General features: G+C 36.5%; 1 protein-coding gene across 4 annotated transcripts in view; it reads right to left on the bottom strand.

The window, feature by feature from the left end:
- Positions 1–1,011: 1,011 nt before the first annotated feature.
- The window catches only part of STRN (striatin), a 72,188-nt gene continuing 56,546 nt past the window's right edge, over positions 1,012–16,653 (bottom strand). For 3 of the 4 annotated variants that reach the window (XM_086745607.1, XM_086745609.1, XM_086745610.1), the window contains 6 exons: positions 16,409–16,530; positions 15,398–15,565; positions 13,629–13,769; positions 11,617–11,724; positions 10,193–10,279; positions 1,012–10,106 (listed from right to left, as the gene is read on the bottom strand). In XM_086745607.1, coding sequence (XP_086601733.1) covers positions 9,937–10,106; positions 10,193–10,279; positions 11,617–11,724; positions 13,629–13,769; positions 15,398–15,565; positions 16,409–16,530 — 796 coding nt within the window. In that variant the 3' untranslated portion in view covers positions 1,012–9,936. The remainder of the gene's footprint in view (positions 10,107–10,192; positions 10,280–11,616; positions 11,725–13,628; positions 13,770–15,397; positions 15,566–16,408; positions 16,531–16,653) is intronic. The other variant, XM_086745608.1, reaches the window with a different exon arrangement.

Here is a 16,653-nt window from a genome sequence, read left to right as displayed (position 1 = left end):
CTGATTTCTAATAAAAGCTGATAATGCTTTTCAAGAAGGCCGACACTCACTCATAGAAATCACTTCTTTTTAAGCACAAAGATAAATGGTAGTTAAAAGTTTCACCATACGGCCGAAAAGAATATGCTCACTTTTCTCACACCCAAATCACAGGGACCATGTCTTGTTCCCAGGCAAACCCATAAGGATGTCAGGAAGGCCTCCCATGTGGGAGGGTCACTCCTTTGGTGTTTGTGAAATCTTCTCTCTACCTCAGGAATATTTGACTGACCCTCTCTGGAGGCAGACAACTGGGGCGAATGCAATTGTATTGTCATTTCATAAAGCAATTCCTGCTTTCCGATGAGGCGGACTAAATCAGAAGGGTTATTTTACCTACCACAGAGAGGAGATGAGAACTTCGCTTATCCAACCTACAAGCTTAGAAAAAACAGGATGGACTCGCTAACAAGTTGTTCTGCTCAGTTCCGTGTAGGTTCCCATACCACCCCCTCAACAGTGCTGTTCTGAGCATCTTCCCGTAGCAGCACGACTGCCATCTGTGATGTGCGGCTTGCTCTCCTCATCCTCTCCCCAAGGGCAGAACTGTGCGTTTATTTTTTTCTGTTAAATGAATGTTCTCCCCAGGAAGCGCACCATGTCTCACTGCAATCGACACACTGCTGATAGACCAGCTCCTGTGCAACGGCACCGTACCCACTCTGCGTGTCTGCTCACCCCGTGGAGATACCGGGGACTGTGTGCCTAAGCGCACGGAAAGATGTCGGGTGCCAGCAGCGCCAAGACGGCAGAGCAGTACAAAACCAAGACATATGGAGAACAGAAAAACTGAGACACTGCTGTGAATGGTAACGCTTTGCACAGCTCAAAAGGAAGTTCGCATGAAGTTACCTCACGCCCCTCCAAACACGTCTGCTTGTCCTAGTCTGAGTGCGCTTGCCCCTCCTAGTACATACTCTGAGACCACACGTCTTGTGATAAAATGCAGAATTATGAACACAATACAAAATGTTGAAAAATAGTATTTATTAGCACCCAATTTACATAATTATATGGTACAAATGACACTTACTTGCTGCTGTAACATTAAATAAAGCTGCTTTTAAAAACCATTGCTTATTTCTGGAAGTCCATGTGATTTTGCTCAGCGCAGAATGCGGGTACAGTACACAGCTACCCCACTTCACTACTGTCATACCAGTACAAATACCTGCATGGTTACCTCGATGTGGTCTCACTTTAAACAGCACACTAACATAAGCAGATCTATATAATTTTAATGACAAAATATTTACTTGGCTTATTCAAGCAAGTGAACGTAGCTTTAAATAGAACCCATCCAAGAAGTTTTACAAAATATGAATTGCAGTGAAAGAGAGAAAATTCAGGGCTGCAACTGAGACGCTCAAAAATATACTAGCATATTTCAAAATAATCTCCCTCTCAATTTTCTATCTTTGTCCTTTTAGATATTTATCCAGGATTTTAAAATATTGAATTTTAGTAAGAATTTCAATATTAAGTGTTTGAAGAAGTATTTTCATTTAAAGCAAAAATTTATACATTTTTAAATAAATGCTTATCAAATCTTTGGAGAATGAATAACTTTTTTGTTTTTATCATGTCCCATGATTAAGAAGCTTTTCTGAAATCATGAAATACATGAAATTTAAGGATCCTCACTCCCAAGAAAACTATTTCCTTCACAAGTTAGAAAACAGAATTTCTCACTTAAATTAACATTCCTTTTTGTACGACAGTAGCATTTAAACAAGGTAATTTGGTGGTACTGAAATTCTGACACAGGCTTGTACTGAGCCATACACAAACTGACAAGCAGACTATTACTCAACAGGCAGGTATTCCTCATTTGGATCCATCACTTTGCAAGACACTTGAAGCCCAACATTGTTTCAAAGTAGTCATTCAAAACTAGCGTGCAAAATCATAACCTCAGCAGATTTCTGAAGGGGAGTCTTAGTTTCCTTTAGCTGTTTATATATAGTCACAGTAGCCTTTTCATACCAACTATCTGTCATGGAAGTGACCCAAAACAGAAGAGGAGCAATTGCAATTACTAACATTTAAGTGGTTATCACCTGTGGTATCTTCTCCAAAAGAAAACTGTCAGGTAAGTCTAAGTTCAATAGCTATTCTTGTAGAGAGGAAAAAAAAAAAAAAGTATATTTACATAAACAACAACAAAAAATTCCAAACTACGGTCCATAAGGCAAAGAAATCTGTCTGGAACTTTTTATTAACCTGACAGTTTCTTTTAAAAGAAACCAATTAAAAATAATTATATGAAAGACAAGAGTTGAAATATTGACAAATGTCAACAGAAAATATTACAGCAAGAATAGTCTTCTCATTATGGACTTTCTTCTACAAGTTTTTTCAGATGCATGATTCAAGGAAAATATAGCACAAGATCGCTTTTCAGTCTGCTTGGGCTACAAAGGTACAAGAAATTATTAGCTAACATGCTCAGTTTGCATTTCCAGAAAAAGTGCTAACACACATGAGACAGTTTTCAAAACCGATGCATGTTTGTAAATGCCTGACTGCAAGGAAACAATTCTAGGAGCCATACATCTAAAAACAAGCTACATTCAAAAAGCACTATCTTGATGACAGGAAGAATAAAAAAATAAATTCTTAATGGAAAAATATTAGCTTGAAGTCCATCATTTATCCCTTATACAATGTTTTTGGCTGCTTTTAGTAATTAATCCAAAAATAATGAAAATATTTGGCTTGGCCACAAGTTATCCCTTCCCCTTCAGAATAGTACAAATCCAGTTGCATAAATCTTTTCCCAGCATCCCGGTCTAATACTCTGGTGTGAGGACCAAGGATTTCTTGAAATAGCAAGGAAGTAATTTTGGGAGCCTGCAACTCAAACTGAACGAATGCAAGCAGACTAGGCTTGAGGACCATGTCAACACAAGGTTTTGAGCCGTGTAAAAAACACACATGCAGGCATGGTTTGAACATAGTGTGATCTCCCAGGATCACAGCATGGCTTGGCAGCATGAGCAGGGCAAAACTAGTTTAATATACAATACCACAATCATGAAGAAAGTTGGGCTAGAAAGCATATATTATTATTAAATGCCTTTTTATTTCGGCCATAGTTTGGATTTTGCCATCCAGGAACAAATCTCTCCTCACAATGAACCAGTTGAGACCCACAAATTGTACTATTCAACTGTATTTACACCTTCTGTAGTGGAATTCAGATTCTCAAAAACATCTTACATAATAAGCACTCATAAGTTTTCCACAACACACTAAAGAGCAGCAAAATTAAGTCATCAGGCGGGGCAAGAGATAACTCAGTAGAATTAAATGAGCTGGGAATAAGGAGGTACAAAATAGCCTTTTGGTGGTGGGAGGGGTTGGACTGAAGCCGAAACCCCACTACCCTTCAAAAAACACTCTAAGAGAAAACCAATAGTCCTTTATGAATTTTACCCTGCAATGAGAGTCCGCTGCAGATGGGATTTTAAGATTCTAAGAAAATATAGCCTAAAGGAGGTATTTCAGTGGGAAGAAAAAAATCAGGTATCAGAAGGATAGATAACCTGCACAACAGGTATGTTCATTAGCACAGGCACGAGCATCACTTTAAAGCTCTTATTTCCCACCATCCTCCCTCCTGGGATTAGTCCCAACAGCTCAACAAGAGCACTTGCCTGAGCAAGGTTTATTTAGACAAAGGTCATCCTTGTCATTGTCATCCCCAGCCCCAACTCCCCAGGTGTTTTGTTCATTTGCTCTGTTGTACGTAATACTATATTTTATAACACGGGTTATTTCTTGTACAACACCCCCTACATAACTGGATGGATTAACACTGGTTTGCATCAGTTTCCCTGCTGCTCAGTAGAAACACTGCAGAGGTTTTGACTAGCAGTTTACAGACCCTCCTTTCCAGTAACAGTGTTCGTCTCTAAGCTTAAAGACATCGATGATGAAAGAGTCAAGACTGTTCACCTGTTGTACCTCTCTTCAGCTAAATATGTTATCAGATTTAGATAATACATGCTTTCATATCCTTACGGAAAAAGGGAGCTTCCTGAAACATTTGAATACTTTTTTCAGATAAATCTTTGCTTCCTGTCACTCAATACTAATAGCCACACTAAGCATTCCTACAATGCTCACCAACAGCAGATGCCCAAGAAAACTCGAATTACTATGTCAAAGATGGCAACATTTTATACAAATCAGTTTACGCTATGTAAGTGGTTTACCATCATATTATGATTTCTTCATTCTTAACAGCATAATCCAAAACAATTTCCACTGAACAGCCATAAATTTCTGAATGTTTAAATGCTGTACTATAGGCAGCATCATGTTTTCAGTTATTTCCATGAATCTTATCAGCTCACCCATTAGAAAGCTGAAAGACTCACTCATGCTAAGTGAGTCACAAATTACCTGGAACCACTGGTCCCATTCACCTCTTGTTTGAATGAGATAGTACTGAGGAGTATTTTTTACAGAATGGGCTCTTTAAAGTAAAGTAAGTCATATAGATGACACTGCACGTAATATATATTAAATATGCAGATTATGACTGAAGGAAAAAAAAAAAAGGAAAGAAAAAATGAGAAACAAGTCTAAAATTCTACTCTGCTTCCCAAATTTTGTGGCTTTAGTTCAATACTAACAGACATCATGAGACAGTCTTAGTTCTGGAATTTTGTTTTTAAATAGAAGTTTATCCAGAAGAAAAAGAGTAGTCTGACTACAGCGTCTGAGGAACTTATCTTCACGTAACTGGGTCCCCAACATGAAGACTATGTTAGCAGAAAAGTAAGCTCTGTTCTTAGAATTTAAGTAATAAGCTATTACAAATCTCTTGCCATGTCCTCATTTAAAGCTACATAGTTTTGAAATTTGAACAATCTTCACCTTTGACACAAGAGCGCATAATCTGGAATCTGGATATATACAAGATTTTATCCTTCATACAATCTACAACCAATGGACAAATGAATAAATAAAGAATCATTACGGGAAAGCCTCACTAAACTTGCTACTCTAACTTTTTAATGTTTTCCTTTGTGACACCATCGGGCTAAGCTCTGCAGTGCTCCCCAGCCCAGTTTTCCCGAGATGACACCAGTCAGATGGGGGCACATCCATTCTGGTCGTTTAACCTAGTGTCTGTGCCCTACAGGGCTCAGCAAATGGTCTCCCTGCTTCCCTTGCTGTTAAGCGCACAATCCAAATGACCGCTGCCTACAGATCTGCAAAGTAAAACCATAAATAATCTCATTTGCAGATACTCTCACACTTCAGAAATTACTCATGCGAGATTGCAAACCTGATGTTTCAGCAAAGAGGACTCCAAGGAGAACACTGCTGTAGTCTCTTGTACAGGCACAGGCACAACCACGATGGCTGCGTTTTCTTCCTTAACTCAAACCACATTACTCAGCTTTACCAGGTTTACTAGGTATTGCACACAGGTGTCAAGCAGGCTTCCTAGGACAGTCTGCAAAGATACTGCCAAACCACAGCCTGCAAATGCTTCCAAATACAAATGCCTTTAAAGGCATTTAAAAAACCCCAGACTTGTTTTTCTGATGTTTATGCTCGCTTTTTAATTTTTGTTCCTTTGGGATGGACTAACACTTCTGCCAATCAAACACTGCTCAAATCATACATCAGTTTATGGAAATCACTGCTGCCCAAAATTACATTGTTAAAATATGAGGAAGGAGGTGAGGAAACGGTCAAACAGGTGTACTGAAAAGGTGGTGTAACTAAGTCCTTTACCTCTTACATATTTATTCAAAAGGACAAAGTTTCTGGTTACTTTTAATTCACAACTGCAAACTGGTGTTGTATGGCCTAATCATAACACCATAAGTATGGTGAACGTCACACACTTACTCAAACACATTACATACGGGACTTCCTTAATGTAACGTCATTTGAAAACACATGGCCAAAAAAATAATCCACAGTATGTGGCATACAGTTCTACAGGCTTCTTGCTAAAGAACATATTTTATAAAAATAAAGAAGAATGAGATGCCAAAATATTCATTGGGTGATTTTCTTACAAGTAATAAAATCTTTTACATAGTATGTTAAAGTTTTCTCTTTGAGGCACAAAAGTAAATGCAGACACTAGAATTTTGTAAGAGTGAAAACATTTTTTTTCCACAACATAATTATATCTAGAGCTTCCTCCAGGCTACTCCAAATAATTTTGTGCAAGTGTTTCAGTAACTGAATCAAATATGTGAAAGCAAACAGCACATTGAAGTAAATTAGAAATAAAAATGACAGTATTTAAACTAATGGACCCATTTTCAACATATGAAAGGACTGAAAATTAAATTAGTAAAACCAGAATCAGCAGCACAGGTTAACATACACAAAAAATTATATGAGTTAACCATTAAAAAATGTACCAGGTAAATTAAATATGGGAAAATAGTAATAGTAAAATGCCATATATTGATGTTGCACAAAAATGCTTTTTCACAAGAATAAGCCTTAGGTCCAGGTTTTGTACATCTTCAATAGATGTTTGTATCACATTCATGAAAGCTACCAATGACATTGAACCAGGAAGAACTGCACATAAAAGGGAAAAGATAAAAATAATTTAGTGCCCTCAGAGATCAGAAGTTCCAAGCTTATAGAACTCAGGACAATCATGAAACAGGAATTAAGTATCTAGCTGCAAAAGAATCATAACAACATACTGAAAGTGAAGAATAAACTTGAGAAGCAACAATGCTCAAAGTTATTTAAAACAGTTGTCAGAAATAAAGAAATATGATTCGGTTTTGTGAGACACTAGCCAGAAGACGAAAAGTTTGGTCTTCCTACACAAAAGAATCATGTTACAGAGGAAAATGCCATCAAAACAAAACCCACGCTTAACAGATGACCTTCAGACTAAGTCCGATAAATTACGCATGTGGAATGGTGGTGTGGGCACCAAGATATTGAGAACTCAGCTAAAAAGCTGAAAACAAGAAAAAGTTGTAAAAAGAGCAGACTAAAAAAATAGCTTAAAGAAAGTGGAAAGGAATGGAAATATACAGCTAGAACCAGTGCATGTATGCAGGTTCCACATTACAAAGATGACAAGGAATACGTAAAATGGCACAAAACATAGCTTGGAATACTGGCATGAAGTTTAAAAAAAACTACTAAACATGACGTAAATCCTCCTGTCAGTGAGACGTAATCATCAAAACAATCTTCTTAAGGAAGCCTAGTTGTTTAGAACATATATAAAACCTCGCTGGCCAAGACAATATTAAAATTCACAAGTCTTCAACCCTGCTGTAGCAAGCAGACAGACTAGACAACCTAAATAATTTTTTCATCCCTAACTCCTAGGATGATGTTCAGAAGATCTGACAGGCTCACACACATTACCCTGCAGTCCTACAAGTATGTGAGCAAGTACAGTAAAAAGACATTGACATCAATTATGAAGACCAGCACAAAAATATATATACTCCACAACCTCTTTGTAAGGCTACATTTGTTTTGTTTTTTAAAGGCACCTCATCCTCTAGCTATTGCCAGCTTAAAAAAAAAAAAAAAAAAAAAAAAAAAAAAAAAATCACTTTTCAGTTCGAGCAAGAGCTCAATAGTGAGAAGGAAACAAGGAAACATCTTTCAATTCACATTTGATCAGTCACTTCTTACATTCCAATTGTAATCAGAATGACAGTCTTTAAAAACAAGCATGCCAGCTTATTAGTTTTATGTACAGTGATTTAAACAACTGTAACTACATATTGTCTTGTGTAAGCAAAAGCACGACATTCATTTCATACTCACACCATTATCCTTTGTATACACAAACTCAAGAGAACTCTTAATACTAAAACATTAAAATGCACCCATGGAGTTTTCCCTTACTAGACACATTTAATACATGTTTACAATATATATACACACACATATATAATATACATAACTTTTAGAATTTTTCAAATAAATCTTTGTAATTTCCTCTTCAAAAAGAAATAAAATAATGATACTGAAAGAATATGAGTCAAGTACACAGAACTCTCACAAAGTTGAATGCTCAGTTTTGCAGCCAAGTTTCCCCCTTTCCATCATAACCAAAACACCATAAAAACTAAATAATCTGAATTACTATTGTAGTCATCATGGTAAAAGTTCTAATCTTATCTATGGAAATACATTGCATATCAATATCATGAAGTGACATATCTGAATCTTCTGAGAAATAAAGGGTATTCCAGGGCATTTTAGCAGTAAATATAATGTGTTAGAGGCTCAAACAGCACAGGTCAACTTTTTATTCTAAATAATATAGTTGATTTAAACTCTGAGATCAGCTTCAAATGTGGTCCCATCCCCAAATGCCACTCTAAAAACAACACAGTCAAATGTCATGTTGATATCTATCAATGATTCCTTTTTAAAAAAATGTCAGTTTAAAGGTAAAGATTTATTTATCAGTTTCCAGTCTTAACCTCAGGCTGGTATGTGGAAGTGTTGCATTGGTTTCTTTCCTACTCACATCAGCACCAGAAAATCATCTCCAGTAGAAATTCTGCCTTCCATTCCCACTAGAGGAAAACACCCACTTCAGGCTTATGAGCAGTAATAACTTTGATGATGGCACATAATAGAAAATAAATCCACTCATCTTCCTTTAAGAAGGGATAAAAAAAAAAAACTAAAAGATCGGATTTAAAAGCTATTTATCATTCAAATCAACAGAGAAGCTCTGAATAGATAAACAAAGCACATCTGTTGAGTAATTACAAGAAGCACTCATTCTTCAACTAACCTAATCAATGGCACGATACATCCAGTGAAGCAGACAAGTTTAAAAGTTCCACAAATGGTGAAGCTGGGAAATACCTCTAGAAGTAGCAGAATCAAACTGATGGAACTTTGTACAGTTCCCACCTATTGCACTAGTGGGACTCATACAAAGCATCAGGTTTAATCTTCAAAAGAAGTATTTCACAGTTATTCTTAATGCCCAGAATGACACCCTTTTTAGCAGGAACAGAAAGAGGAGATGAATGTTTGATAGTTAAATTGTAGGACAGCTTTTTTTTTTGGAAGTCTTTGTGATAATTTCTCGTGCCAGATCTCCAAGAATAAACAGCATTATAAATCTGAGTATGTTAAATCTGCTACTACAGTATACACAGACTGCTTCAGTCTGTTGTTAATTTGGACTAGACTAAAGGCTCAGCTTCTAGCCACATGCTAATACAGTCTTTAAAAAATTATATAAATTTTTTTTTGCAAACTAAATATTTACTAGAAGATGTAACAAAAACTTTACTGTATTTTAATTTATGTTAGTAATTTTCTTTCCTTTAATTGCATTTATCTTAGCCTAGCAGCCAGGTGGCTGAGATTAACTATCTGCCACTGCTCTCTGAACAAGATCTACTTTATTAATACCAAAGGGATGACAAAGTGCCTCTCATATGACACAGTAATGAGCACAGGAACTGTCACTTTTTCCAGGTGATTTAATTTTAAGTACATTAAGATTCCTCAATGAGAAGCATCCTAGGAAGCTTCCCTCTTTTCCTACTCCCTGATGCAATTAGACCCCTTCTTTCCAGTACTCCATTTTATTAATAGAGAATACATAGACCTAGTTTCACCCAAGGCCTGCCTGGACGAAAATTCACACTCTCTGAAATAAAAGCATTTCTTTTGTTTTTTAACTATTCGAAACTGAGAGTTTCCAAGCTCTCAGCACCAGCTGAGCTCACAGAAACCAGAACAAACATCAATTTAGAAAACAGCACCCTGCAAAACTAAACACTTACAAACATCCTCTGAATTACAGGGCAGGATAAGAAGACTCATGCCCTCCTCTTCTCTTTTGTGCAGCTGGTTAAATATATACAAAGCTAGCGTTGAAAGGGAAGCACTCTGTCATACAAACACTTTAGCCAGGGCATCTGCTCCTGCACTGGCAATATAACATTTGGAGGGGTGGAACGCCACATCATGAATGGACTCATCAAATTTTTTGCGATGAGCAGTAAATTCTTGGATGCAGGTCTTGCTTTCAAGATTCCACAAGCGAATCGAACAGTCATGACCTAAAGAAAGGAGAAACAGTTTTCTTTATAATTTTCATGTCTGCCACCATTTTGAGAAAAAGAAAATGAAATCTGAATGTACTTACTCCCAGACATCAAATACAAGCCATTGGGATCAACAGCTAAACTTGTAACTGCATCTAAGTGAGCGACCATGGAGTGGATCAATTTTCCTTTGAAAGAAAAGATGTATTTAGGTTATTTTCTGCAATTCACTTTGTTATCTGTATTCACTGCTTAAATCCTACCACAGATCATATTATAAATTCAAGATCTTGTCCCATGATTGAATCATTAAAATGATGCAAGAAGTCATTCTTTTAATGCTTAATGCTCTCAGGAGAGCCACAGTACCAATATCACCAACTTTGTTAGACTTTTGTTTTATGTCTGCAAAACCACTGTGAAGCTGCAAGCACTGTGCATTTTAAATATCTACCCCTTAAGTGAATTAAGTGAGCTCAGGAGTAAGATCCTGACTGGGAAGGAGGACAAGGGTTGAGTATACAAATAAGCAATTAAGGTAAACTACATAAAAATATGGGATAATTTTGGTGAACTCAGAGAATTACACCTTATTATAATTAAAGTACTGATTTAATATCAAAAATAAGAAGTCATGGGTCAAATGTGGGGGTTTTGTGGCAGAAGATAATAAAACAGGAAAAAAAAAAAGAGAGCGGCTGTTTCCTCTACTATTTATTACAGAACTACATCATCAAACAAATCAGCTATTTTCAGGGTTTTTTTTTTCCTCAGCTTCCATTGAGTCCTTTCACCTTTTCTTATTTAACATATATCTGGGGATTAGCAAACTTTAAATCAACAAGAATATTGAAAGATCTCAATTTAACTTTTAAGACAGTGTGACCTGAAAGCAGAGAAGTCACAAACTGAAGATTATCAAGATTCACAGTCAGAATACCAGATTAATACTACCAATCCTATCAAAATGTCCTTTAAAATTGAAGAGATTTGTAATTACACATCTCAGAGTGATGCTCACTACAAGTTAGAAAGAATGTTGTAAGTATTATATTCTGCAGTTGTTTCTGCAGAAGGGAGAGGTCTGGAGAAACACAGTGGATCAAATTGAGAATGATGCCTACAATGGGACTTCTACCTTCAAGTCATCAGGCAGAGGTCTTGGAAGCACTAAAGGAGTGCCGGAGCTTCCTGCCTTCAGACCAAAAATAACACAGACAACACAACAGAAGAAACATGAATGTAAGCACAAAGATTTTGGAAAAACATTGATAAGTCCCATACTTAGGGCATTTTAAAAGAATGGACAGAGAATGATGCAGGTTCCTTACCACTGGGCCAATAAATTTTTAAGTGGGATGGCAATTTTTGGGCTTTACTGGTGATGAGAGATTTCTGTTCCAGAGGATATCTAATTCTTGATATCCCTCAGCATTTAAGTGAATAATATTGATCATAATGAAATTCTGTTCATGTTTTATGTCATGCAACCGCTCTGACTAGGACCTGCTGAAAAGATGCATACCTGTATTGTTGTCGTAGAATTTGATGTGTCTGTCCTCATGAGCAGTGATACTAATTGGAAGAGTTGGATGGCTGATGACTCTGTTTATCTGACAGGACGAACTGACTGCTAAGAAAAAACCCACACATGTAAATTGTTAAGTTCTTTGAAAGATTGCCAGTAAGAAATAAATATGTAATCAAACTTATTATCATTACATAAATATGCAATCAATCCAAATAACTCTTACCTTTGTATAATGGAAACTCTTAGGCTGCACCTTACGTAATGTGATTTACTCTAAAATACTTTCCAAATTACACACACATAGAGGCATACATAAACTATATGTACAAGTGCAAATACAAACATATGAGGTCCACATTTGGCCATGGTTTTAGGTGGGAGCATCAAGCAAGAACACAAAGCCAAAAACTGAGCAGAAATACCTTTTTTGCACTTCCCCACCTCCACATTCCTCCTCTTGTCAAGCCAAACTTTCTTCATAACAAACAGACAACACAGGAAAACTAACACTGCAGGTAGCGTGCTTCCAAGCAAACAAGATCCCATGCCCTCTGTCCCACAGAGCAAAACCCACCTAATATTATTCGATACACATGGACTAAAATTCTTATTGAAGAAAAGGATGCTAGACTATTCGTAGGAGAGACATTTTCCTAGCCTTCAAGAATCTTGAAATATCATATATATATATATATATATACACACACACACACACACAGTTTTTTTGATTAGAAATGTAGGCATTGATGTGATACACAGATTAGTGCAAGAGTGGTCTTAAGAGACATAGATTACCACAAAAACACAAATAGCCACTCCACAGAACATCAAAATACAGTTATCTTCTTTCAGGTGGGAGTTGACTGTATTTAGTTAAACTGCTGACAAACATTCACATCATCTAATCAAAATTCTTAGTAAAATAAACAAAATAGAATACTAATATAGGATCACTTGCTACTAAGGCAGTAAAGACTTCAATTTACACCTTTCTATAAAAATCTGAACTGTCAAGTAGTGTCAGCAGCCACAATACACTTAAAAATTATGACCATGTAAATGAAGGATAAAACACATTCATGTTAATAAATCCCCCTAAAATTACTAAAAGCATATGAGACTGCATTACAGCCAGCTATCCTCACAGTTTAAAATGCCAAGCAGAGTGAGGCTTATACTGAAAAGCAGAGTTCCTAAGTGGTGGCAGTAGGGCATTTCAGGTGACTCATTTTTCTCTTGCCTAGTTCTTGTAGAAATACATATATTTATTTAAATACATGTAAGCTTTATAGTACTGTTATGTAACTAAAAATACTAAACAGAGACTGCTGGTTGTCATACAAGAAGGGCTTATTCCCTTTTAAAAATATAATTAAATAGTACAATTGAGTGACAAAACTTTTAGAGGGGAAAAAAAAAAGCTATCAATTTTTTTTAAAAGACTGAATATTTAGATTGTTATCAGGTTACCATTTTGTCCTGAATATGAAACCTCATGCTTCAGCTCATTCTGTTCTCTTTCCTAATGCTGAGGTAAAATAATTTCCTGAGAGCAGGCTCCTTCCAGTTTCCTCTAAAACTTCTGATATTGGCCACTGCCATGATCCAAGGCATTGTATGGGACCTTGTGAATACTCTTTCACTGGAGCTTTGCTTTTCTACTACAATGAAAACTTCAGCCATGTTGAAGCTGCAAAGATTACTGAGCTGTATGAAAGAAATCTGTGCTTTTCCTTGTGTTACTGTTCCTTGAAGAGGAATTCAGATAGTGTGGGCTTGTTTCTTCTACCTTCTTTCAAAAGTATGCACGCTCTTCTGCTACTGAAATACCCACCAGGTCTGTTGTACTAGTAATAATTTACTGTTATAACTCAAAATATGGCTTGTAACATAGTTCATGTTGTAATTTATCATGACACTGCCTAATTGTTTAGAAACATTGAAAAGGATATCAACAGCATCAGTGTTAAATAAGCAATTTGTTTTTAGGTTTTTTTGATACATACTAGTATCCACACTGGACTCAAGGGTAAGAATTCGTTGCCGTGTCTCCATGTTAAAAATGCAAGTGTGTCCACTGTTAAATGATGCTACCATGAGGCTTGGGTCACTGCTTACAAGATCTACTGATGAAGGGATTCCCATTTCTAGAAAGCAAGGTAGAGAACATTTTCTTAAGATGCAGTTGGTGTAAAGAAAAAAAAAACAAACAAAAAACCACAACCAGTAAGCACTTCATTACCAAAAGGGCTATGATTATGAAAGGAAGTGTTACACTTTAAAATCTACATTATGCCAATCTATTTAGATTGCCCTGTGTCACTATTTTAACCCTATTTTTCTGATAGGCATATCAACAATATTCTTTACTAAGATGCTGTATCTGGAACTGTGACTGGACAGAAATCTACTTTGAAATTAAGAAATAACTCCCTGTCCCCTTTTCCTTCCATTTATCGCAAAAGCAAACAAACCTCCACTGCATCAAGTAATAGGACATGAAATTAAAGTAAAATAATTTATATGACAGATAATTAATGTTATTATTAATCTGGGCAAATCCAGAGCTTAAAAACAACCCCAAAGCTTTCCATGTGCTAATTTTACACACTGACTCTGTCAGCATGGAAAGTTACATAAATACTTTAAAAACTCATATTACAAAGTTTTATCTGTCCTGCCTATTATGGTATACATCTGATCTCCTTACACTGTAGCTATCTGAACACTACAGGACAGAAGGCTAAGTCAGCAGAGCTTGGGTACAGGAAATATATCTTAGAATTTTTCTCCTCAGATGTCCTGTTCACCACCTGCCAAACAAAACAAAATATCCAAACAACAACAAAAAACACACTACCATGAAGTTTTCAAAGTAGACAGGTAGGCAAGCTAGCCGCAAACTAATTATGTTTTTCACAGAACCCTGAAGACCTCTGGAAACAGTTCTGCAAGAACTAAAATACATTAAACATTTCCTTTTCACTCAGTCTATGTTAACTAACAAGTAATGGCAGATCTGACCAGCTTTACACCATAATTTGAGAAGTCTGTTCAGTTATGCCAAAGTTTATTTTGCCTCAAAGTTGTTCTGAAGAGCCAAGGAACTGTCTCAGTTTATGCACTGCCTTTAGGTCCATTAGTTCTAAGCGAGTTTGGCAATGTCAACAGGCTCATTCTAGAGCAACTTCAGGAAATTTGGCTCTAAACAGTAGAATTTTGATTTGTGCATGACATTTCATTAACTAAATCCAAATGAGCAATTTTTTTCAACTAGCAATGTTTAGGATGACTAGGCTATTGCTATTTAGTTAATGTGCAAACTCAGAAATTCAACTCAAATTGGAACTTCTGTGTTATAGGCACAAGGAACATAATCTGGAAGGTACAATGACATTGGCCTGAGACAAAGCACTGGCTACCCCAAACCTCTGTTGGGGGAAGAAAGGGCTTTTTGTTCTGGACAAATCAAAAGCAAGGGCCTAAAGGAAACGCAGTTTGAAATGAGTTGATACATTACACTCCACGGTCCTAGTAACATCAGCAGATAATCTGCAGCCGTTGGCTTTTAGATGTATGTGGCTGTCCCCTGTGTACAGGTATCTATTCAGCTGGTGTCAAAGTAGAAAGGACCCAAAATTTACTCTTCCCAAACATATTCATAAAGACATAAAACTCAGCAAAACAAACAAGAAGGACTTCTATTCAGTCGCCAAAATGATGGCAGTTTGAACAGTGATGCTCATGAACTTTAAGGTAGGGCAATTTTCTCTACCTTGATTATCATTAAATACATTGAGAGCTGGAGCAATTTCTGTAGCTTTCCATAGACGTATAGTGCCGTCTGCTGAACAGGACAGCAAACGCTGGTGTGCTCCACTGTAAACCAGACTCCACACTGCATCTGTATGGCCTACAAAAGCACCTCTTAGAACAGAAGGATCTGTGAATAAAACACAACAAACACATTTCAAAAGAAAATTTGAATTTAGGCAGTAGTTGTATCTTGGTCTGTGTTTATGGACCAACCTTAGGAAGCTAGTCCATAAAAAAAAAAAACCAAGATCAATCAGGTCATATCAATACAGAAGTCTCAATTATTCTTATATGAAGATGTTTGAATTTCATCAGCATATATGATGTTCAGTTATCCAGTTTACAACTAATGGGACAAAACAATGTTTCAGCACAAGGGACAGTATCAAAGTTGGCAGAACACACTTTGATTTTAAAATTCACTCTCAAACAACCATTAACGGCACATCAGTCTATTTTTTTCCAAAAGCCAGCTTTGAGGCCAATTGCATCTGAAGCCACGAGAAGTGAAAAATGTTTTAAAACACAGACACAGGACTGATGTCCATTCAGGCCTGGTAAATATTATGAAACTGGGCCTTTTTTGTTTGCAGACAACATTAAGAACTTTGGTCTCAGACTATACAACTTCTTTTTATTTTAACTGCACAGAGATCTGTAGAATAAAAGAACATTAAAATACACAATTGCTGTACTTGCCAAGTATCAAGTTCAGTCCTGCACTTTCTTAACCTAGCTGTTTCTCAAAATTGTGATGAGATCAAAGCCCTTTTTAAGAAAATGACAAATTTTGTCTTCTCCTCAACCAGCATCAGTATTAAAACAGTTTACTTAAAGTAATTTAAATCAACATTAAATTTTCTCTTTTACATTTTCAAAGAAACATTACCTACAAATGATACTATTTTAGCCACATAACATTAATGTCACTAAACGTATCATTTCACTGGTGTGTGTGACAGCAACATACCATAGGAGTCATAGGGATCAATGTTCGGGTTGGTTACATTCCAGCCATGGATGAGGCCATCCGTTCCCCCACTGTAACACTGTTCACCATTGCTGCTCATCACCACACAGAGCACTGGTCCACTGGAAGAAACGCCCCCCAAACATTGACATTTTCATTATGTGAAAAACAATGTCAACAGAATCTTCAGATTTCCCTGTTAGATAGAATTCACTGGCTGCACAGACTGCAACAAAAATTTTGCA

This window comes from Chlamydotis macqueenii, chromosome 3 (genome assembly GCF_036417535.1).
Source record: "Chlamydotis macqueenii isolate bChlMac1 chromosome 3, bChlMac1.mat, whole genome shotgun sequence".
Taxonomy (NCBI): domain Eukaryota; kingdom Metazoa; phylum Chordata; class Aves; order Otidiformes; family Otididae; genus Chlamydotis; species Chlamydotis macqueenii.
Note: the sequence above shows the minus strand (reverse complement) of the source record. Positions and strands in the feature narration are given on the sequence as shown.